Source organism: Halichoerus grypus, chromosome 2, assembly GCF_964656455.1.
Source record: "Halichoerus grypus chromosome 2, mHalGry1.hap1.1, whole genome shotgun sequence".
In the NCBI taxonomy this organism is placed as follows: Eukaryota; Metazoa; Chordata; class Mammalia; order Carnivora; family Phocidae; genus Halichoerus; species Halichoerus grypus.
Genome location: NC_135713.1, coordinates 192,512,338 through 192,536,520, shown reverse-complemented (window position 1 = coordinate 192,536,520; position 24,183 = coordinate 192,512,338). Strand labels below are relative to the sequence as shown.

The following is a 24,183-nucleotide window of genomic DNA, read 5'->3' as shown; positions in this document are numbered from 1 at the left end:
AATTAATGGCTTAATAACTTATGATTTAATCTTTAAATTGTTAAAGCCTTTCAAGGTAGACTTTTAGATGAGTGGAAGGCTAAGGAATAGAAAAATAAGTGTCTATACAAGCTTATTCAAAATTGTTTCGATTCATGATTCACTGTCTGGATCATCCATGTACCCTTAAAGTTACAAAAATTATTTCCATGTCACCAGTATAATAAATTCATATTAGACTTTTTGGTTTTCTCGGGGGGAAAAAAAATGTCATTCCCTTTAACTAAGTACAGTAACAGAAAAAAGAATGAGGCATAGATGTCTTAGAAATATATTAGAAATATTGCAAAATCTTTCCCTGCAAGTAGTTTTCACATTGTTGCCTAATGATAGGTTGACAAAAGCCTGCGGGCTCAAACCAGTCTAAAGGTGCTAAGTCTTCCAGGCTGCTTTTGAAAATGAAAATGCCATTCCTCAGTACTTCTAGCCTACCTCCCACTGCTGTTCTCTTCCCTTCATTTTTAGTGTTAGGATAGGACGATTTTTTCTTTCTTTCTTTTTTTCAGAGCACAAATAATCTATAATTTTTTATCAATTCTGGAAACACATTTCTTTCCTTTTACGTGCTGCTCCTCCTCAAAGATGCAGCTTTTCTAATCACAAAAATAATTTAGAAAATATAGAAAAGAGCACAGAAGAAAAAAAAAAGGACTCCATATTTGTCCTTCAGTTTTCTTCTATACTTCTATACTCAGACACACACACATTGTTTATTGGGGATCACATTGGACATACTGTTTTAAACATGCTTTTTTCACTTAATATATTATGGCTTTTTTTTTTTTCAGTGTCGTTAAAATGTATTTCAGTATTACGTTAATAGCTGTATAGTATTCGTTTAAACATTCCCCTTTTGCTGAACATTTAGTTTGTTTCCAGGTTTTTTCACAATTAAAAAAATATTCTGTAGAACCACCAAACTAGGGTAATCACTACTCCCCATTTTCTTACTAGATTTTTCTGAGAGTAGCATCATATTTTAATGGCTGAGAACTTGGGCTTAGGTTTCAGATAGATCTGCCTTTGAATCCCAGCTCCACCACACTTACCAGGCCTTATAGTCACTTAACCTATAAGCCTCTGTTTTGTCGCCTATGAAATGAAGATAATATTCAGAATTAAGTGAGATGATAATCTATGTAGAGTATCATGCAGTGCCTTGGGATATCATATGTGCTCAGTAAAGTGTAGTGGTTATTTTTACGTATCATTAATACTGTATATACATTTCCGGTTATTTCCTTAGGATAAATTCTCAGAATTGGGATTGCTAAAGTAAAAACATTAATATTTTGAAGATTTTTGATAAATATTGGTATCAAAACTCTTATGTAAAAATACTGCTGATTTATAAAGTCCACCTCTTCAAAAAGTTGTACTGATTTACACTCGCAGCCCCATCATGTGAGTGAGTGTCCATTGCCTTGGACATTCACCCATACTTGATGTTATTAAAATATTTTTTTTGCCAGGGCGCCCGGCTGGCTCATTCGATGGAGCATGTGCCTCTTGATCTCGGGGTTGTGGGTTCAAGCTCCATGTTGGGTGTAGAGATTACTTGAAAATAAAATCTTTAACAATTAATTAATTAAAATCTTTTTTGCCAATTTGAGAGGTAAAAGATTAGCATTTAAAATTATTTCTTCAGCTACATTTTAATGACTAAGTGCTCAAGTTAAAAGATTTTTTAAGTGTTTTGTAATGGCAATAGTTAGTGAAACTCAGAAATATTATAATTTCATATAATTTAACACATTAATTTTTGTTAAAGAGAGGTGGTCTGATTTGTTGATTCATAGAACATCTTTATATACCATTTTATTACTTAAACCAAGAGGTAAGAGTTTTTGTTAGTAGAGAGGGTCATTCGGCTTGCTTTAATGAGTATCTTAGATTTAATTACAACTAATTGTAATTAAGCTGTTGCTTCTTGTTCACATATGGATGGTGCTAAAATACATGAAAGTGGTTTATTTTCAATTAATTTAAATTTTACCTTGTACTTCTCTTAATTTGCTTAATAAATCCTTTCTCCATGGATAAACTCCTCAACACTGCCATTATCCTCACATTGGGGGGTGGGGTGGGTGGAGATACCATATGTTCCATTAAGATGTTTGAAGTGTTTACAGATCATCTTCTCCCCCATTTTATGTTTGTTTCCCAACTCCATTCTATTTTTAAATTTCAGTTCCTTTATCCATATTCACATCTATATTTTTTTAAAAATCTATTTTACTAGTTCTATTAGTGCCATTAAATGAACAAAAGAACAAAACGATAGAGTTTGATTTTAACTAATTACCTAATCTTGATGCTTTCTGAGTACACAATCAGTACAGAGATGAAATAGAACAATCCGATGTGACTAAATTGTTTGAACAAAATTAAGTAGGAGTATCAGTGATTTATAAAACTACTCATTAATAACATAATATAGTCTTGTTTTTAAAGGACTGAAAATTATTGGAAGAAATTTTCCTTTCCACTAGCTTTGCAGGAAGGAAATAATCTTCTTTGAATATCCTCCTGTAAATCCCACTGCAAATTGTAGTCTGTACAGAACAGAATCATGGTGCCTAATCCTCCTCTTTTCATGGTTTAGTCCATACAAAGAGCAGAGCTGGAAATTGGATCTTTTGACAGCAGTTACTAAGCAACAGAATTTGGATGTTTTTGGTTAACATCCTAATATATCATGTAGCTGATTTGTCGAAGTTTGTGCATGTATTAACTGAGAGAAGTGGACACTCCAGAAGTGCCTACTGGTCCCCATAGGGCTGGGGGGTAGGCGCCTGTTGTTTTGTTTAATACACTTTGTCTTTTGGCGTTTGTATCTCTTCGGCACACAAAGGAGGATGGTGCAACCTTTAGTAGAACTTTCAGACCTTGTGACTTTTTATATTATTAAGAATACCCCACTCTGTGGTTTGTGTTATGTGAAAAATGTAAGAATTTTTCCTGAAAAGCAGGGAGAACAAATGAGGGATTTTAAGGTCATTCCAGGAAGCTTTAGTGCTTTGCCAAAAGTTTAGGTCCACTTCCTGAGGCAGTTTCATTAGAAGACAGCTAATGTTTGCTTGGTCTACTCCCAAGTTATTTTTAGAAACTGGAGATTATTACTGATAGCACCGATTTGAATTTGCTCATTTACGTTTTTATATGCTACCAAATATGATTAGGGTATGCTTTCAACTAATTGCTGACAGATTTACTGCATTAGGGATTTTCTAAGTCATCAGATTCCTACTGTCATCAGATTCCTAACTAGGTATTTCACGCCAGCCACTTCGGAATTGAGATGAACTCTTTCAGCCTCAGAAGAACCAGAGAATTTGGCTTCACTTACCTCAGAGCACTAACGAGTTTATAGAAAATGGAGGATGGAATCCACTTAGAACACGCTTTGCTGTGGTTTGTGATTCTGAAAGGCTGGGATTAACATGGAGCTAATGCTGGCGTGTTCCCATTTGTATTCATGCGGACTCCAGAACCGGCAGCTGCTGCCCCTCCCCTGCACACAGGTGCCTCCTAGCTTGTCTGTAGATTCCAGGAGTGGGCTCTGTGCCTAGAGAGCTGGCAGTGGCCTTGGGGACCGTATTCAGACCTGCCCCAGCCCCTGTGTGGCAGGAGCCCCGTGCCTCCCTTTCCTCCCTGCTTGCGTGGTGCATCCAGCATGTTCTTGCCTTCAGCCCGGTCTCCTCACATTTTAGTTTGTCTTTTATGACCTACTACCTGCCTTTGCACACAAGAGGGGTGGTACCAGAGAGCAGAAATAGACTGTGGGATTCTGTGTTTTCTAGAGATCCTATTCATCTTCGAGAATAGACCTCTCATTATGTCCATATTGATGGAAGGCCACTCTTTCACACACTTTTTCTTTCTTCAGTTCTTCAGATTCTTTTTCTTTAGCCTTCTCTTTCAGATTTCTCACTGGACTGTAAGACTACATGCGTTGATAATTTTACCTGCCCTACAGGAAACGTCCTGATAAAACTAGGTGACCAGACACATTCCAATTTGCTTTGAGCAATCCTGGTTTTTACCTGTTATTCCAGCATTATTAACAGCGCCCCCCGTTTCATATGTCCTGGTTTGCATGATAACTATTTATGTGATCCCCAGCTGATAACCTCTCCAACAAGAAAAGGCTTAAGAGTCATACATTTATCTTACTAAATGAGAGGATCTGAATTTAAATTGATTTTTAAAGAGTCTTTGGCATACATCCACTAGCTCCAGCTTCAGCCCACCTGCCTAACTGTCGTTGGCGTCGTTTGATCTGGAGCAGGCACTGTGTCTGCCGGGTGCTGTTAGCAGGGGCAGGTTTGGCACTTCGGTTATTGTGGGCAGTTTGTACAATTTTATTTTTTTCTGCGTCTTTCTTTCTGGTACTTCGCCTCCTTTTTGGGTTTATCTACCTAAAGTTGTGGTAGAACTTCCCAGCTCACCATGTAAATCTCACTTACATTTTCACGTGGCAGCTAATCGCACGTAATTGCCACACCAATCTGAGTGTCTTCTTAGTGAACGTTGGGCTGGGGCCTGGGCCAGGGGTTGAGGAGTGGAAGGGGCTGAGGAGCCTAGGCGGAAAACAAGGATCCAGAGGAAGAATGGTGACCTTATATTACACTAGTGACTAGGTAAGGTAAAGAATTATATGTGTAAGAAGTGAAAGGGGTGTGTGTATTTAAATTAGAGCAGAGTTGCTACCCAAAGGAGTTTCAGTTGACCTGTCAACTGAAACTGGTCAAGTTACAACTGGAATTGCACAGTCTTTGTCATGGTTAGTAGGTTGTTAAGAGAGTTAGCCCTGAGTGCTCCTCTCCTCATGATAGTAATTAGTACATTAAGAGCTGTCTGTAAAAAAAAAAAAAAAAACAAACCTACATTAAATGACTGCCGTAGGTACTTTTCTTCTCAAATCTTATGGGTAAATCATGCAGTCAGCTATGAAGTGATTTATAATGCTTCATGAACACAGTATCTGAGATAAATTGGTGAAACAGCATACAGTTTATCATCAGTTTTGACCCCAGCAAACTGAATTCCTATAGCTGTGTAAGCTCTATACTCTCCTTGAGAAGGGAGAAGGGCTGACTCGGGAAAAATGGAGTACTGCAAATAGCCAGTTCACCATCCCGGGCCCCTGTGGCTCTAATCCACCCTAGTACAGCCTGACAGATGGAATTACATGCTTGCATCAGAGCCTTTAGTAGAATTCTGAGAAATGATTTGAAGAGCAAACATTATTTTCAGTGACTCCTTAACATCACCGGAATTTATAGGATACTACATTGACTGCTATCTTGGTCCAGTCTTCAAAAAAAACATAGCCAAGAACCACTGTGAAACTACTTCTAAACTTTTCTCCTGTCTTGTATTCACCAACTCAAAGCTTGATCATTATGTATCAAGAGGCTGAAATAAATGTCCTATTTTTCTTCTCTTTTGGGGGGGGAGGGTAGGTGATACAGAGAGAGGTAAAGGGCTCTTCTTTCCCTGCTCTTTACATGTACCTATGATCCATCGCCAAACCAGCTTCTCTTCTGTCCTCTATTTCAGTAGCCAAACCAGAAAGAACCCTCAACTCTAGTTTCTTCCTCATTACCACACCCATTCATCACCAAGTCCTTTCAGTTCTGCCTCCTAAATATCTCTAGAATCCATCCATTTATCAGAACACCCATTCCCCTTCCCACCTCCAGACCACATTATCTTTCACCTGGAGTTCTAAAGTATTGAACAATGATTACTTCCCTCTGATGCTTTTCTGTATATCAGCGAGAAAAATGTTTCTAAATCATAAACCTGACGTGGTGGTGCATTGTTTCAAATCCTTTAGTGGCTTTTTATTGCCTTTATAATAAAATTTCAACTGGTATGAAATTTTTAAGACCCTCCGTGTCCAGGCTCTTTTGTCACCTCTTCTGCTTCATCTCTCACCTACCATTCCCCACGCATACCACACTAACACCTCTTCATTTTAATTCTTTTTTTTTTTTTTTAAAGATTTTATTTATTTATTTGACAGAGACACAGTGAGAGAGGGAACACAAGCAGGGGGAGTGGGAGAGGGAGAAGCAGGCTTCCCGCGGAGCAGGGAGCCCGATGCAGGGCTCGATCCCAGGACCCTGGGATCATGACCTGAGCCGAAGGCAGACACTTAACAACTGAGCCACCCAGGTGCCCCTCTTCATTTTAATTTTTATTGACTATATGTCAGTTCCTACAGTGCTCCTGAATTTTCTCACTCTGAGCCTCCTAATATTCAGTGCACTCTGCTTGAAACACTTTCTTCCCCATTTTTCACTGATTGTTTATCCTTCGGATCTCAGCTTAAATGCCACTTCCTAAATTTAGGATACCAGCATTGACTCCATAATCCTCCATGTTGGTTAGGATAGGCTAAGTTTTGCTGCAATAAGGAGCAACCCCCAAATCTCAGTGGCTTAACATAACAAAGTTTATTTCTTGCTCATACTACATGTCCATCATGGCTCAGAGGAGGAGCTCTGCTCATTGTAGCTTCTCAGAGACTCAAGCTAACACATAATAGAAGCTCCCTCTCACATGTGAGATCATGATAGCCAAAGCAGGATAAAGGGAATATGGTGAACCATGCAGTAGCTCTAAAGCTCCTTTTAGAAAATGATGCATATTCAGTCATATTTCATTAGCTGAAGCAAGCCCCATAGTCATCCCTGCCTTGAGAGGGGGTGGGGAACTACAATCCTACCACATGCTAGAAAGAAAATCAGTATATGTGTGGGTATCCCCGACTGCCACAGCTCTTTTGTGTACACTACCATCTCATCTTGTATTTCCTCCAGCATAGTAGTGTCATGCTTTATTATGGTTACCTGTGACCTATTTGCCCTACTCCAAGCTTTGGGAAGGTATGATCATATTTGTCTCATTCATTACTCTCTCCATTGCCTTCATTGATGCTTAACGCGTAATGGCAGTTCGAAAATATTTGTAACACTCCGAGATTTGGTATTTAGCCTGTTATTCTTTTACTTCTGCCATTTCTCCTTGAGGTCTCTTCCCCTCTCATGGTTTCAGCGTCACTGCCCGGAAGGTGAGCTCCATACCCTGACTTCAGTCATATGTCTCCAACTACTCACTTGATATTTCTGCTTGAATATAAAATGCATATTTATGGGGTGCCTGGGTGGCTCAGTCGGCCCAAGCATCTGCCTTGGGCTCAGGTCATGATCCCAGAGTCCTGGGATGGAGCTTCGCATCGGGCTCCCTGCTCAGTGGAGAGTCTGCTTCTCCCTCTCCCTCTACCCCTTCCCTCTGCTCATGCACTCGCTCTCTGTCTCTCAAATAAATAAATAAAATGTTTAAAAAACAAAATAAAATGCATATTTATTCTTGCAGTCAATATTTATTGATTACTTTCTGGTAAGGCATTATATTAAATGATATGAGGATACAGAGATAATTAAAATAGTACTTGCTTTCAGAGTGCTTATATTCTAGTATAATACAAGGAAGAATGTAATGAATCCTTAATATGTACACAATATACAAAATGCTGTACCAGGGCAGAACAGAGACAAGTGATCTATGGCAAGATGGAGTTAGAACTTGTGTTGTTTCAACCACTGAATTCACTGGGCAAGTATAAATACTGTTCTATGCCGGGTCCTCGAGATGACATGAATCAAGTTTTTATCCACCTCACAGTCCAATGGGGAGACAGGTAGGTAGCTGAGGATGAAAGGGTAAATGGGATTTTAACACAATATGGGAGAGTGACTGAGGGGTAAAGGGGATGGTGCAAAGGAAAGCAACAGAGGCTTTCTTTCATATAGGCATACAGGAAACATTTATTAAGCACCAGTGCAGTGTCAGACATTGAATACATAATACTGAGGACATAATCCCTACCTTAAAGAACTGATAGTATGTTGGGAGGAACTTACCATCTGGATTGCCAACATGAGTTGATTTGTTTTGCCACGTTTTTGTTTTGCATCTTTGAGGGTGACTTTTGAGCATAAAAAAGACCATGTATAGCTAATTTAAGGTTTAAAAAATGAAAAGTCAACATATTAAAATTTTGTAATTTAAAACCTAGTTTTTTAACACAGAAGAAAACAAACTTTAAAAAAGTCCAGTTACATCTCTTATTCTATTTGTAGGTCTAGTGAAATTTAGCAGTTCAAAGGGGACTTTTACAGCTTAATTAAATTTCTTTAAATATTTTAAACTATATTTACACATTTAAAATGTTTTATTTTCTCTTTGAAGTACTTCAGTTGTTTGTCTAACAAAACATTGAGTTTCAAAGTAACTATAATTATATTTATTTAGCATTAAGTTAAAATACAACTAATAATATAAATATGGTGCATCTTAGATTATCTTTACCATTTGTAAGGCTATTAAATTTATCTTTTACCTTCCAACGTAAAAGTTTATCAAAATGAATTATTCAGTGGCGTATTTAAATTGAACTAGTAAGGCTTATCTATTAATCTTGACGAACTAGTAAGGCTAATGATTAATCTTGACGGTAAATTTTCTTAATTGTTACAAATACTTTCGAGACCAAGTATACACAAGTTGTCTTTAAATTTAATATGAAAAATATTAATACTGAAGACGTGATTTACTTTATTTCTGTGCCTAATACTTAATTATCTCTGGTTAAAAGATAACCACAGAAGAATATTATGCCACCCCAAGCAAGATGGGTGGAGGGTGTGGTTACCATCTTGGTGCATTGAGGTTATTTATCAACCAGGGAGACTGGGCTGGGATGCAGAAATTAATTCTTACCGTTGACATCCATGGGGTGCCCTGAACCCCAGTTATAGCCCCTAGAATAGGAACCCCCACATTTATGAAAAGGCTGGTCTCAAGGCTGAGGGCACTTACGTCCAACTTATACATAAATTAAGTCTTCTGTCTGGCTTGAAATTGCTACATCCTTGTCAGGATATAATAGCTTCCTTTACTGCTAGCTTTATTGCATTTCTTTCACTGTCTTAAGACAGTGTACTATTATCTTTTGTCTGGTTCTAAAGATACATCTGTCTAATCCTTTATAACCAACTTTAATTCTTCCGTGAACATTTTGACCATTATGGTCTGATTTGAGTGAACAGGATTCTGTTCTCTTAGTGTTGCTCCTGCTTAACAGGGCCACAGTTCTCACCAATAATAAAACGACATTCAGTTTTATTCTACCCATCCCTTGTGGCTCCATCTAGCTCTTGAGTCACAACACTGAAGTCACGCTCCTGACATAGGGGAGACCATTGTGATATACTTGATGGGATTTGTCAGTTGATTCATGACCAGCTGCTCCTCAGCATGCCCAGGTGTGACACATCCAGCTCGTGGGGCTGAAAACAGCATTACCCTTCTCCTTGCTCAGCCAAGATCCATTTGTGTCATCTTGAGCAAAGTCATTTAACTGTTTGGGCCTCAATTTCCTCATTTTTAAGTTGTAAGAACTCTTAGTTTTAAAATCCTATTATCTGTTAAATTCTAATGTAGGAGAGTCTGAAATAGTGGTGTTTTACTGTGTTTCGTGTAGGCATTACTCAAGAATTAACTAAATTTTATCTTCTTGGAAATTATGGAGAGCAGTGAGATAATAAATGGTTTTACTTTCTTCCAGATCTTTGATGATGCGTACAAATCCCAGCTTAGTTGTGTGGTTGTGGATGACATTGAAAGACTGCTTGGTAAGTCATAACCTCTGCCATTGTACTATCTTTGCGACATTACACTAATGTCTCACAAAGTACAAGAGAAAAATAACGGGTATTTATAAACTATAGGGCAATAAAAATACTTTTCTTTGTCTTACAAGGAATTATGTTATCTGTTATATCTGAAGTCAGTGATGGTATTCATGTTAAATATGCCTTATGACCGTAACTCCATCATAAACTGCTTTCCCGTCAGGGCCCACACCTCATATTATTTTGTTTCTTCCACAGAGTTCTCTGCCCCTAGTAAATGATTAGTAGTTTCCATTGATGGATATATTTGCTATTTAGTACCTCTGAGCTTGCCTGTACCCCAGAATTTCCACTTAGGAACTTCGACAGAACTAAGGGAAGAAGGGCTTATGAATGGAGTGAAATAACACTTGGGAGAAGCTGCAAGTTCTCTTGTACCTCAGTCTCTGTTTTATAAGAACAAGTCCCTGTTATAATGCATTTATTCCAGATTTACCTAATTTTTGCAATGAAATCAAATGTGCCTGTTTTATAAGAACAGAGGCTGTGTTCCCTTCCTTACTTATCCCATTGAGTAATTGTGCAGACAAAAATGGGGTAACAGTGTTGAAAACATTCTGAAATGTTTACAGGTGCTGTATAGTTAAAAAAAATTTTAAAAATATTGATTACCCATCTCTTATGCTAAAATGCACTGCTACGGGGGCGCCTGGGCGGCTCAGTCGTTAAGCGTCTGCCTTCGGCGCAGGTCATGATCCCAGGGTACCAGGATCGAGCCCTGCATCAGGCTCCCCGCTCCATGGGAAGCCTGCTTCTCCTTCTCCCACTCCCCCTGCTTGTGTTCCTGCTCTCGCTGTCTCTCTCTCTCTCTCTGTCAAATAAATAAATAAAATCTTTAAAAAATAAAATGCACTGCTATAGGATACAAAGATGAATAATAAGACAGTCCCTGTATGCAACTCATAAGGTGTAATATCCCAGTAAATGCCAGAAAAGTGTTGTTACTTATATTTTATTTCATTGCAAAAATTAGATAAATCTGGAATAAATGCATTATAATTGTGACTCGGGATGCTGTGATAACTGTATTGAAATTGAACCCACATGGTGACTTCATAAACTTCTGAAAATACTACCCAACACCTGAGTAATGCCTTCTTAAGCTATCCAAAATGGTGTAGTAATGATTTCAAGTCAACTGTTCTTACCATATTTTCCTCATGATTTTCAGGCTTGCTTCAGGTCCTCCGTTATTTATTTTCTTGTTTCTTAAGGCAATGTTTGTTATAAAGCAAAGATGTACCTATATGTAATAAGGTGTATCTGAGGTCTTCTTAATGTGATAGTTTTATCTAGTGACCTGGGGTTTTTGGTCTGCTATTTTTGATACATTTCAGCCTAGTTTATAGGATTATTTCTTTAAAAGCTTTTAAGCACAAACTCATAGCTCTGTGTAAATTCCTTTATCTAAACACAATTGAGATGTGTGGTCATAGCAACACTACTATGTCAGGAATGTGTGCCCTCTGAGTATATTTTCACTTGTATGAATAGTTATTATCTGTACTTGTTTGTTCATTTATTCGACAAGTAAGCTGAGCCCTTACTACTGTGGTAGAATTATTAGGGTCTCAGAAAAAATAAGTAACATGCTGTTGTTGTAACACATTGGTAAAAATTACTGCAAAGTAGAATGTGCTATGTGTTCTGGATATTCAGAAAGGGGAAAGATCACTTTTGACTTCAGAGGGCTGGTGCCTGAAGGTAGTTCTAAGCATAAGGCAAGGGTACATATATATGCAGTATGCAGAGAAAGCTGGGGAGGGGCATTTATGCTGAATCTTGAAGAATTAGTAGAAGTTTAACAGAAAATTTTAGAAAGTTCTCTGTTCTTCACCATCTGAGGACCAGTCTTAGTGACTCTACCATCATTTCAGTTATACTGAAGTACCTTATGTACATTAGTAATTGCCATTTCCCCCTCTACTCATTTTCTAGTATGTGTTGTTGCCTGTGAGCTTACTATATTACCAGAGTTTGCAGTAATTTCTTGGAAATGCTTGGTAAATACACCTGGGTTTTTTTCTTCCTTAAAAAAACAAAAACAAACAAACAAAAACAACTGTCTCCGAATATTAGACAAAGATATACACAAACAATGAATCACGGAACACCACATCAAAAACTAATGATGTCATGTATGGTGATTAACATAATAAAATAAAATTTAAAAAAAAATGTCTACCTGAACTCAAAATGGATATTTAGAAGCTTTTTAAAAAAAATTTACAGATGAGAGTTCTTACATAACCTTTTAAGCTTTTAAGTTATTGCAGATACTATTTTTCTAATTATCGTTAGTTGCATGACAGTTACCTAGGACTATGTTTACTCTTGATGCAGAAAAATCTGAATGTTTGGAATATGTGCAGACGTGTATCGAATCCCTAAAACATAGCAATGTTTCTCTTCCAGATTATGTCCCTATTGGCCCTCGATTTTCTAATCTGGTATTACAGGCTCTTCTTGTGCTTCTCAAAAAGGCACCTCCTCAGGTAAAAAATAGCATAAGAAACATTTTCACAGAATTTTTCCAGTATATTGCATATAATGGTGCAAATAAGCTGCTAAATAAGCGAGCAATCATAAACATAAAATTGTTGTTGAGGGGCTTTGGAAAAGTCATCTGGTCTGGCCTTCTGTTTTAAGGTAAATGATTTTCTTAACAGAGAAGTTTCCTTTCTGAATATCCCCAAATCCTAGTTTCGATTAATGTTCTGTTTTTGTTGTTCTATAAATTCCCCAGGATATTACACATCCCTAGCCACCTTCATCTCCCATGAGAGATCATGATATTCATGTAGAAGGGATTGAATATACATTCCAATTTGTTTCATTTGTCATTTGATAGAGATTTTTCCTAAGAAATTATATTTGGGGATATTTATTTCCTGTAGGCAGATTTTTCTTTTTCTTTTTAAAAAATGTTTACATTTTTTGTTAAATTATTTCTCTTGTGTCATGTGGCACTTTTGAGGAGGGAGTTCATAGCCAGGATCTTTGTTCATGTGGTTGCATTTTTATTGATGTGGCTACTGGAGACTGGTGATTTTGGTAACTTAACCACATTTAAAAGTAATCTATGGGGGTTGGTTAAATATGTTAATTATGTAGAGGCTGCCAGAGCATGTTTGGCTATGACACAATACAAATTCTCTTGATTGATTTTGTGTGCTGTAACCTTTGAGAAATGCCAAAGACAGATACAAAGGGGTAACTTGAAAAACATCTTAATGTCTATGGGAATCTTGTATTTGAAGTTAGAGATCTTAACTGGGCTGTATGGAAAATATTTCATGTTAAGTTGGTGAATCTGCTTTTTAATTTAACAGTTAAAATTGTGTGTGTGTGTGTTAGAACTAAAAGTGATGGGTCTTGATTTTCTAGGATATTTTTGGTTTTTTGTATTTCTAGAGTAGTGAAAAGAAACATAAGGTACAACAACCTTGAAAATTTACCATATATATGCACTGTAAGAATTTTGTAATCATTTTTCCATAAACCATCATTCCCAGTAATTGGAGTTTTAGCTCATCCTAGATGGGTTAAAGAAGTTAGAGAAGTGAGTATTTATTTTTCCTTTCTCTGATTCCTTCAATAAATATGTAAATAGATAAATCTAAAGTTGCTGGAAAAGGGACACCTGGTTGGCTCAGTCAGTTAAACATCTGACTCTTGATTTTGGCTCAGGTCATGATCCAGGGTCCTGGGGTCGAGCCCTCTGTCGGGCTCCCCGCTCAGTGGGAAGTCTACTTGTCTCCCTCTCCCTCTGCTCACACAGGCACACTCACTCTGTCTCTCTCTCTCAAGTAAATAAATAAAATCTTTATAAATAAAGTTGTTGGAAAAAGTAAATAACCCCAATATCCGTATATATCACATACAAAAAAATCCTTTCCTATGAAGTAGCATTTTAAAAATTATTAGATTGGGAGACTTTCTCCAGGCATTTAAATTTATATCTTATTCAGGGGCGCCTGGGTGGCTCATTTGGTTAAGCAGGTCATGATCCCAGGGCCTGGAATCAAGTCCCGCTTTGGGCTCATTGCTCAGCAGGGAGCCTGCTTCTTCCTCTACTCGTCCCCCCTGCTCGTGCTCTCTCTCTATCTCTCAGATAAATTAATTAAATCTTTAAAAATATATATATCTTATTCAATCTTTAGCTAAAAAGAATTTATGCTAGAAGTCATTTGGGAGAAGGAAGAATAATTTTTCAATGATGTTTTTCAAACTGTCCTTTACATTGTTAAATACATTTATTTAAACAGAGAGACATTCCCTGGTTGAGAATTATTGTAATCCAAAATAGATACTGATAGAAATAAATAGAGCATATTAAAAAGACTTGCAGCATTTTGATTAAAGACTTAGGAATAACTTTCCATTTTGTAAAAATGTAAAATTCTTGAGGAAAGGAACATTATCTAATATTTTTAAATCTCACAGCGTCTGGCACAAGTTTATACAGATGTACTTCATGAATAACCTATTCAACAAAAAATATAGATAACATACTTCTAAAGATATTTTTTGAGTGCTCATTTTGGTGGGCTTAACTATTTTGTATTTTTGTAATTTATATTTGGCAAGGTATGATTAAAGTGAAAACATTCAAAAATAAATAAATTTCAAATGGCCAACGAGCACATGAAAAGATACTCAACATCATTGGCCATCAGGGAAATGCAAATCAAAGCCACAGTGAGATACCACTTCATACCCACCAGGGTGGCTATAACCAAAAAGTCAGATAATAATAAGTGTTGCTGTGCATATGGAGAAATTGAAACCCTTATACACTGCTGCTGGGAATATAAAAATTGTGCAGCCTTTGGGAAATAGCCTAGCAGTTCCTCAAAAGGTTAGAGGTAAAGTTACAATATGACCCAACAATTTAGGTATATACCCCAAAGAAATGAAAGTATATGTCCACACAGAAGCTTGTACATGTGTTCAAAGCAGCATTATTCATAATAGCCAAAAAGTGGACACAACCCAGATGTTCACAAATAAACCATGGCATATCCATACAATGGAATATCATTCAGCAATAAAAAGAAGTGAAGTCCTGTTACATGCTGCAACATGGATGAACCATGAAAACATGCTAAGTGAAAGAAGCCAATCATAAAAGACCACAGGTTGGTTCCATTTGTATGAAAGGTCCAGAATTGGCAAATCTGTGAAACAGAATCTAGTAGATTCATGGTTGCCTAGGACTGGGAGGGGTGGATAGGGAGAATGAGGGGTGACTGCTAATGGGTGCGGGGTTTCAAAAATTGATCATGGTGATAGTTGCACATTCTGTGAATATACTAAAAACCATTGAATTGTACACTGTAAATCAGTGAATTGTGTGTTCTATGACTTATATCTCAATAAAACAGATTTTAAAGAAGAAAGTGATTGCAGAAGCTACTTAATTGATGAAAGGAGGGTTATAGGGAGAGCTAGAAGCAAGGACTGAGCATCCCAGGTACATGGCCCAACTTGGGAGAAGTCCTAGAAACAGGGATTGGATCATTAAAAAGGGATGTGGAATGCATTTCTCTAAGGACTGAAAAGGAAAGGTATAGGAATATGTAAGGAGTCAAAGATAGATCTGGTTGCCTTAGTGATTGGAAATGGCAGGGATTCTCTTTTAAGGATTACCAGCCTGTCATTAATCAGAATTTGGTGACTCTGACCTGGCCTGCTATATAAGTGCATCCGTGGCCGGAGAAGTTAATGTTTCAAATATCTCTAGTTGGCGTACATTTGACAAGATAAAAATACGCCTTTTCTGTACCACCTTGCTTTTTAAATTAGTGTGTATTCTCTCAGGAGAACAAGGGAAAATTTTCAGGCTGATCCAGTGTCGAGAATATTTGTCTTTCTAAAGTGGAAGCATTCAATTCACCAAACCATTATCCATGTTAGGTTTTTCAGATGTTTTCAATTAAATATTAAAAGTGTATGAATCTGAGTGTTGTAGAGCCACGTAGGATGGTAGAAAACTATTATTTTTATCACTGTCCAGAAAACAGAAGTTGAAGGCATTTTTCTTTAAAAAGAGGAATTGTGCATGGATACAATATAGTAATCATATCAGCCACAGAATCCTTAATATTGTATTTGTTGTAATTCCAGCTTTCACACAGAAAAATTATGTGTGCATGTGTGCACATGCTCAAATAAAAGAATCCCTTCAGGGGCACTATGTTGTTATGTATCAAGATATTCTCTTTTCTCCTCCTCCCCTCCCCCACACCCCTCCCTCGTTGTAAATTGGCTTATTAAAACTGGTTCACAAGCCTTCTTTTTTTCCCTTTGTGATTGCTTTGGTCTTGGATTTTCAGTGTAGGACTAAAAATTCAAGTCAGATTTCAGTTACTAGGATAATTTTCTTTGAATTTTAAATTTTTCTAAGTAAATGCATAGATTTTTAATGAACCCGGTATACAGTGGGTTTGCTTTAAATTTAGCTGGAGAGTTAATTTCATGATTGATTTATTAGCCCTTTGAAAGTATAAAAAGTGGTATCTGTAGTTCATGAAGACTGAAAAACATCATCACATTTTGTTTAGCATCTTTTTAAAACCAATTAAAAGCTTTTCTAAAATGGATTGAACAGGAGAAAATAAAACATGTTCCCTAGGTCTTTATTTCAATCAAGTTGCCCTGTGTTGTGCAGGAGAAGAGATCGAGGGGGGGTAGAACACTGAAAAGGGCTGTCCCAGCAGGGAGCCCCGCGGGAGAAAAGGGCTGCTCTGAGAACTCCCGGCCGCGGCTCGGAAAGCCCCCGGCCTGCTTCATCTACATGCAGAGTCACACAAGGCATGGGGGTGCTCACCGGCACCACAGAGGTTTCACATGTGCTTCCCTGCTGATTCCTGTGAAAAGCTAACAATTGGCTCGGAGGGTAAAAGACCACTGCAGTTCACCCTCCCCGAGCTGGATGTACAATTTGTCCAGTGTTAGGAAATGTCCGGCTTAGCAGTGAGAGGCTTGAAGACACCCCTCCTTCCAGTGAGATTCCTAAAGCCGGCTCTTTTACTCAGTGACACTGGGGCTCTTTTCAGGTTTTGCAGATTTATGGAAGTTGAGGGGAATGTGCTTTTCAACATCAGGAGGATGAAAGCCTTAGTCTTAATGTCAAGGAAGAAACGGTAGGAAAGCCGTAAGGCCAGGTAAATCTTCCCGCAACCTGCAGCATCGACAGCTTTATTATTTTTCTCAGAGAGCTCTTCTGGCACCTTCTTTTTTTCTTTTTTTGGGAGACAAAATTAAGTGCCCGCAAAGGAACTCCTCAAGCTCTAAAATGACATGACTTCCCAGTTTCCTCAACAAGTGCGGGAGTAGTTAGTTAAGCCCATTAACCTGACTGCTTCAGTGCTAGGTTTACTTGACGCTTTGGGGAATCAGATTGGAAGACTGCATCTATAGCTACCAGAATGGCCTTGCCACTCATGGAGAACCATTCCTCTTTGAGTTCAGTGTAATAGTATATAGAAAATGGTAGCGTCTGTTGAGGTACTTGGGTAAATGGCTGCCACCACTCTCAGCGCAGTCCCCCCTGCCCCAGGTGCCACCCAGCCTTCCCCAGGGCTGATGAGAACTGATATCTTTGTCCACCTAGAACTCCTTTGCAGCATACCAGTTGGAAAACTCTTTGGAAACTGTAAACTCTTACAAGAGAAGACCACTCTGAATTCATAGCAGTATTACTGAAGTAGAATTCAGACCTAGCGGTTGTTAGAGATTTTGTTAAAGTAAATGTTATTGAAAAAAACAACTTCCTCGCTGCTCTGGCACCTAGGAATATTACCTAGTAAGAAAGAAGTAGGGGTTTAGAGCCAGGACTGGCATCACGTACCAAAAAAAAACTATAGTGAGCTGCTAGTGGGAACTCGGGCAGGGGTATCTGTTTGTCCCGTGGATTTTAACATCACCAGTCTCTAGACAAGATTGCTCTTCATGTAATCCTGACACGACATCTGAGTACAGTCTTACTTCAGAGATGTTATTGGAAGTCTTGGTAATATTAAGCAACTCTTCAGCCTTTGGGTTGCTTCAGCGAAAGAAGCAGATAATGGAAGAGACTCCAAATCGTGCAGGCCTAAACATGAGTATCTCCCCATCTATCTGTTCAAAATTAACTCTGGCTAATAACTACAATATGACTCAATAAGATGTATAACCACTTTAGGAAAGAGGTATAGTCATTTTGCCAGACACATTAATCGTAATCACTGATGTGATGACTTGTGCATTGGACTGCTTTGTTGAAGAAAAGCTGTATGATGGTTGACAATTCAGTGGCCCAGTTTTTCCATTTATTAAGTCAGTGACATTAGATGGCTACTATAGTTTATAAAATTCTCTATACTTCGCTTAGTATAGTAGGTTGTCTCAGAAAGTTCTATGTAAATTGAATATATTATATATATTTACATTCTCCATGTATATTGAATATTACATATATTTACATTCTACATATATACATTCTCTCTATATATATATACATATATACATATATATGGAGAATGATTTCAGGCACTAGTGAAAGAAATTTAGTGAGTCCTTTTATAAAATATTGCTACAGATACCTGCTGAATAAAACCGTTTTCAGGGGCACCTGGCTGGTTCAGTCAGTAGAGCATGTGAGACTTGATCTCAGGGTCGTGAGTTCAAGCCCCACGTTGGGTGTGGAATCTACTTAAAAAATAAATCAAGTAAATAAATAAAAACAGATACACATTTAAAAAAAACATGGTTTCAAAATAGGGTTTTTGTTTGGTTTGGTAGAGCACATCTATAATAGGTATTAATGAATACAAAAAATTGTAAGACACGTATACACCATTTTCAGCTAACTCAAAATTAAGTATCTAAAGTTTAATCATCGGTGAACTGCTAATGGTGCTGAGAACAATATTCTCTCCCTGCCAGAATGTCTTCACTGAGCACTATTGCCATAAATATGTTATTGTGACATGACGTCAGCGTTAGAAAAGTGTTGATTTTAGTACCATAATATTCCACAGTGCCATGAATCTTGTGAGGACCCCCCTCTGCAGAACTTGCTCTTTATTGGGGTCAGAAAACCTGAGTTTGAGTTGTAGCTTAGTCAACTTTGACCTAGTCCCTTAATATCTTTGTGTATTTCTTCATCTGTAAAATGGAGGTAATTCTCCCTGCAGTACCTACCCCATTGGCCAACGAAGATAATGTATTGTGAGGTCCTCTATAAACCTGCGGACTACACAGATAGAAGGTACTGATGCTTTATCGTGAAGAGCATGGAGTTACTGAAAAGGAGGAACCTGCCATTGTCCACAGAGCATGCCATCTGTAAAGGATTGATTTATAGAGTCTTATCCTAACATCTTCGAAAAGAGAATGGATGTTCTCTTGATTGGAATATTCCCATTGCTTGGGGCCAAGGGTTGACCATCTCAGATTCTGTTTGTTCCTGTTTTGTGGCTGTTTCAAAGTTCTTAGAGGGTCTAGTATTTCATTAAGACTATTCTGGAACTAGAAATGTATTTTCCAGTTTGTTTGTTTGTTTGTTTGTTTTTGAAGAAAAGAGGTGCCTTTAGATAGTCCACAGAATCTTTTTAGCCTGTAAAATAGGAAAACTAAAAAATGCAACTGCTATATGTAGCAGATCATCAGAAAGTGAGCTGGAGTTCCAGCCTTGAGCGCCCAGATACAGCTTCCCTCATTTGCAGTACTGGGAAAACATAAGTATGCCCTGCTTCCCTCTCTCCCATGTGCTGGAATTTAGAAGCTTCCTGAGTACTCTGGTCTGAGAATTAGAGATCCCTGTTATAAATGAAGAATGAAATAGAGACAGGAGGTTCAGGGCTCAACAGGGTAAGGATTTGAGGGAGGAACAGGGCTTCTGGCCATTGTCAGATCCCTGAGGACACTACCTATTACATTTATCTTCAGCCTCCAAGGACTGACCCACCTACTTGCTTTTCCCCTAAAGCCACCTGTTGCTTGTGACTAAAGCTCCCCTTTTCTCCTAACTTAGGGTGGACCAGAGTAGTGTCTCACAGCTTCTCTCCTGCCTTCTTGTCCCTGAAACAAGTACGCAGATCTTTGGAGATTTCCTAGGGATATGGCATAACAGCTGTTGGGAAAGAAGAGCCAGTAAGAGGAATCTTACAAAAGGTCCAGAACAGTCTGTCAGTATTCCTCATAGTTATTGGGATGTGTAGATGGAACGAGGTCTTGATCTTTTTAAGTCACTACTTGGTCTACAGCCACATCTTCGTATTGACAACCTTCCTTGCCCCTCACATTGGGGAATGGAAAGAGGGCTTCCACAGGCAGGCTTCAGACAATCTGAGGGGCCCCGCCTTTTCTTTCCTTTTTTTTAAACCATTTAGGCTATGCGGATGATAATATTTACTACGAATGGGTATTTTGAAGATGGTGGGTCTTAACTACACATAGAACTAGCATTGGTGGTGGACCTAAGAGCACAAGGGTTCGAATTCAAAGACTTGAATTTGAATTCAGCCACTTCTGAGCCTCAATTTTCACTTTTCTAGAATAAGAACAATAGTAATATTGAAGTTGAGGATGTGAGAATTAAATACAATAAGTATTTATTGTAGTTCTCTGTAAACTGCAAAGCACAACTCAGTTATTAGTTTATTATTCACTTCAAAGAAAACTCTGACTGTCGTCTTTCCTCACACAAAAAATATATAAAACCAACAAAGCAAACAACGCATATCAAAGGAGCTCGGCTCCACGTGGCTGCTGCTGGAGAAACCAGCCCTAGAAATCCGGAAGAAAGAGCATAGCAGCTTTCTCTGCCAGCCATCTTGCTCCTTGCAGCCCCTGTCTGCCTTAGCCAGCCCTGGAGCAAGCTGAAGAAGGGGGCCAGTTTCCAGAATAAGAGGGGCAATAATGGGAAGGGAAGACAGGGAGAAATTAACCAGTCAGATGGAAAACTCTGACCACCCAGCCAGTAACCCACTGTCTATATAAACTGGGCCTGTGTCAGAAACTGCCTGCATAACTGTCAAGTCACCTTTCACTTAATCCTGAGTTGCTCTCCGAGTGTGATTTCAGTCAAAGAAAAAAGGACTGGGGGTGAGGGGGTGTAATGCCAAAATTGTTCCTTTTGGTTGCCTTTATGTCAGTGGCCCCCCAGCTTTTTGAAGGCGTACCCCTACCAGTAAAAAAAAAGCATATGAGCTTATCCTCCCAACATTTTAATACATCTCTTCTTCTATAAGATGATGTTCATTTTAAAACATACACACAAAAAATTTTTTGAAGAATGCAATAAAAAATAAAAGGAAGTTCTCTTATTTCTCTATCTTGAAGGCCCCTGCTGTACCCTAGATGGCAGGGTTATAGGTGATTTTTTTTCTGCTTTATTGCTTCCTACATTTTATAAACTTTCAACAGTAAGCATTTATTACTTTATAATCAGGAAAAAAGAAAAACTTAATGTGTATACCATTGTTTTCATTTTTAACTAGCAGCATATAACTGTCAAAATTCTTCAATTCCAGTCTTTCCAACTGATTTGCTATTTGCCTAACAGGGTTAAATGGATGTACCTTTGTCTCTAAGCTTGTCTATGTGTAATTTTTTTTTTAACCTTGTTTTTTCTTGTAAGGCTGATTTAATTTAAGGTCTAGTCTGTAAGACGCCCTGTGGTCCTGAGAGGAGAAGCGTGAAAGTGTCTCATGCCTCTCCCAGTTGTCCTTGGAGACCCACCTGGCAGTCAGCTCAGTGTTGTGCTTCCAGTAGGAACTTCTGATGCTGGAATGGCAGTGTGACCAAGGTTGACGAAGACAGATGGTGACAATTGTATTAAGTTCCATGGAAGGGCAATGGGAAGGTTTTTTTTCCCCATCCAGAAATATTTCTTTTGACATGCAAGTTTGAAATGTGACTTTATAGAGTATATGCTTTCCCTGGGATGTGCACTCAATAAGCATTTTGTTCCACACTGTAGAAATAAAGGATGAATGAGACACTGCCCGCCCTCAGAGAGCTCATCATCCAGGACCACCTGGTCAGTTGTGCAGTTGGTGAACAAGGTGTGTACAAAGTCAAGTGACAATTGAGAGTTAACATTCAGCCCACACTTTGCTCACCAAGCCATCCACCCTGGTGTGGGGCTGCATCCTCTCTGAGTGGGGTTGCTGGATTTGGTAGATACGAATAAAGGACACCCAGTTAAATTTGAATTCTAGAAAGATATCAAATAATTTTTGGTATATCTCGTGCAGTGTTTGGGGCATAACTTGGGGCTTTATCTGGCAACCTTAGCCCTGAGAGTTGCTCCTACAAGGTACTGGGGCTTTGGGGGTGGGGCAAAGTAGCTGCACGCTTCTTCCTACTTCATCCACCAAGGAAGGGTTTTGTTTTTTGTATCCCTGTCACAATCCAGTGACAGAGAGAGATGTGTAAACATGATGTATCTAGTTTTATAAGTTGTGTGGGTTCCAGTGGAACATAAAGGAAAGCACAGTCCATTTTGCTGAGAAAATCTGCAAATGTTCCACAAATAGTTCTTGATCTTGGTCTTGAAAGATGAGTAGAAGGGGGGTTTGTCAGGGCCATGCTGCCACGCTAAGGAATTCCAGCTCTGAAGCAATGAGGAGAGATGGTGAAAGATGCGTCTATGCCAGAATTAGCAAATTTTTATTATTTACACACTAACTGATATTTGGAAATGTAAGGATATGTTTTGTGTATAATACTTATCTCAGGCTTCATATGGCATATTCAGTTTCCCTGGAGACAAGAATAGGAATTCATAAGAAATCAAAAGCTTTATTTTTTTTCAGATGATGAAAGCTTAACCTCTTTAAATATCTATTGTTGTTATACTTTAGCCTTTTTTAAGAGGAAAAAATTGCTGTATAATTTTTGGTGTCTGAACTGTGTTAAAGAATAAGGATCATCATTACAAATCATAATCACATGGGTCAGTAATATCATGGGTAACAGGAGGAACTGTTGGAATGTGTACAGCTCTGTCAAGGTAGTCATGAAATAGGCCCAGTGTGCCCTGTTTTGTTTTGTTTTAGTTTTTTGTACCTTTTCTTGTTCTTAATGGTTTTGCTATTAGCTGTGACTTGCAAAATCCCATTGAATTGTGTTAGCCTACCTGCCTCTGATGGTTCCCACTTTTCTAATTTGCTGCTTCTGGTCAGCTGTGAACTAAAAAAGGCAACCACTGGGACTCCTGAGTTGTTTGTAAAGGAAGAATAACCAGGCCACAAGAGCTGAAGGAGCTTTCCTATGAACAGAGCCACATTATGACTTACATGGGCCCTTTCTTCCATAAAAAAAATTCAGAATTTTATTTTCCAACTGTTGGTATTTCAAACATTTTCTAGGGGTGCCTGTGTGACTCTTGATCTTAGGGTTGTAAGTTTGAGCCTCACGTTGGGTGTAGAGTTAAACATAAAATCTTTAGGGGCACCTGGGTGGCTCAGTCAGTTGAGTATCCGACTTAATTCAGCTCAGGTCATGATCTCAAGGTCATGAGATCGAGCCCCGAGTCAGGCTGTGTGCTGGGCATGGAACCTGCTTAAGATTCTCTCCCTCCCTCTGCCCTTCCCCCACCTAAAAAAAATAAAAAATGAAATCAAATAAAATCTTTAAAAACAACAACAACAAGAAAACATTTTTTTTGACTTGAAAGTTCTTTGTTTTCTTCTGGTTTTAAAAGAAAAGAGAGCGGCACCCGGGTGGCTCAGTCAGTTAAGTGTCCAACTCTTGATGATTGGCTCAGGTCTTGATCTCCTGGTTGTGAGTTCGAGCCTGCGTTGGGCTCCACGCTGGGCATGGAGCCTACTTAAAAAATATATGTATATATATTTGTGGGCCCTTCCAAGTTTTATGGGCCCTGGCCACTGTGCCCACGTGCCTAGTGGATAAGGTGACACTAGCAGTGAGTAAAGTCACTTGAGTCTCACTTTATTTTGTTTTGTTTTGGTCCTAGAAGTTAGAGGATTTTTGCTTATTTCTTGGTTCTGTGTTCTGGATAGCTGAATTGTTTAGCAGATTGGCCTCCAGTTAAGTGAGCGCATGTTGATCTGTGTTCGAAAAGGTTGGGGCCTGCAGGAGTACATGGAGTTGTGTCGGGTTAAGTGAGGGCAGAGTGTGGAGAGAAGGCAAGTTCTGAAATATCTTGGACATAAGAGACCATTGCAGACTGCTAGAAAACTCCGGAAAGCGTTTCGATAAAGAGGAAGGCTGTGGATAAAAGTCACAGAGGTAGAAATTAAATGAGAAGGAAGAAGAAAATTGACCTGATTAGAGCACAGAGGTCATTGTGGGGCGCATCAAACTAAACATCCAGAGAGGGAGGGAAACTTCCTGTGGATGCAAGACTGAGGAGTTT

At 38.5% G+C, this 24,183-nt stretch overlaps 1 protein-coding gene across 2 annotated transcripts in view; it reads left to right on the top strand.

Annotated features, from left to right (window-relative positions):
- Positions 1-24,183, top strand: part of NSF (N-ethylmaleimide sensitive factor, vesicle fusing ATPase) — a 143,692-nt gene that overhangs the window by 104,581 nt on the left and 14,928 nt on the right. For both annotated transcript variants that reach the window (XM_036103124.2, XM_078065856.1), the window contains exons 16-17: positions 9,683-9,749; positions 12,225-12,304. In XM_036103124.2, coding sequence (XP_035959017.1) covers positions 9,683-9,749; positions 12,225-12,304 — 147 coding nt within the window. The remainder of the gene's footprint in view (positions 1-9,682; positions 9,750-12,224; positions 12,305-24,183) is intronic.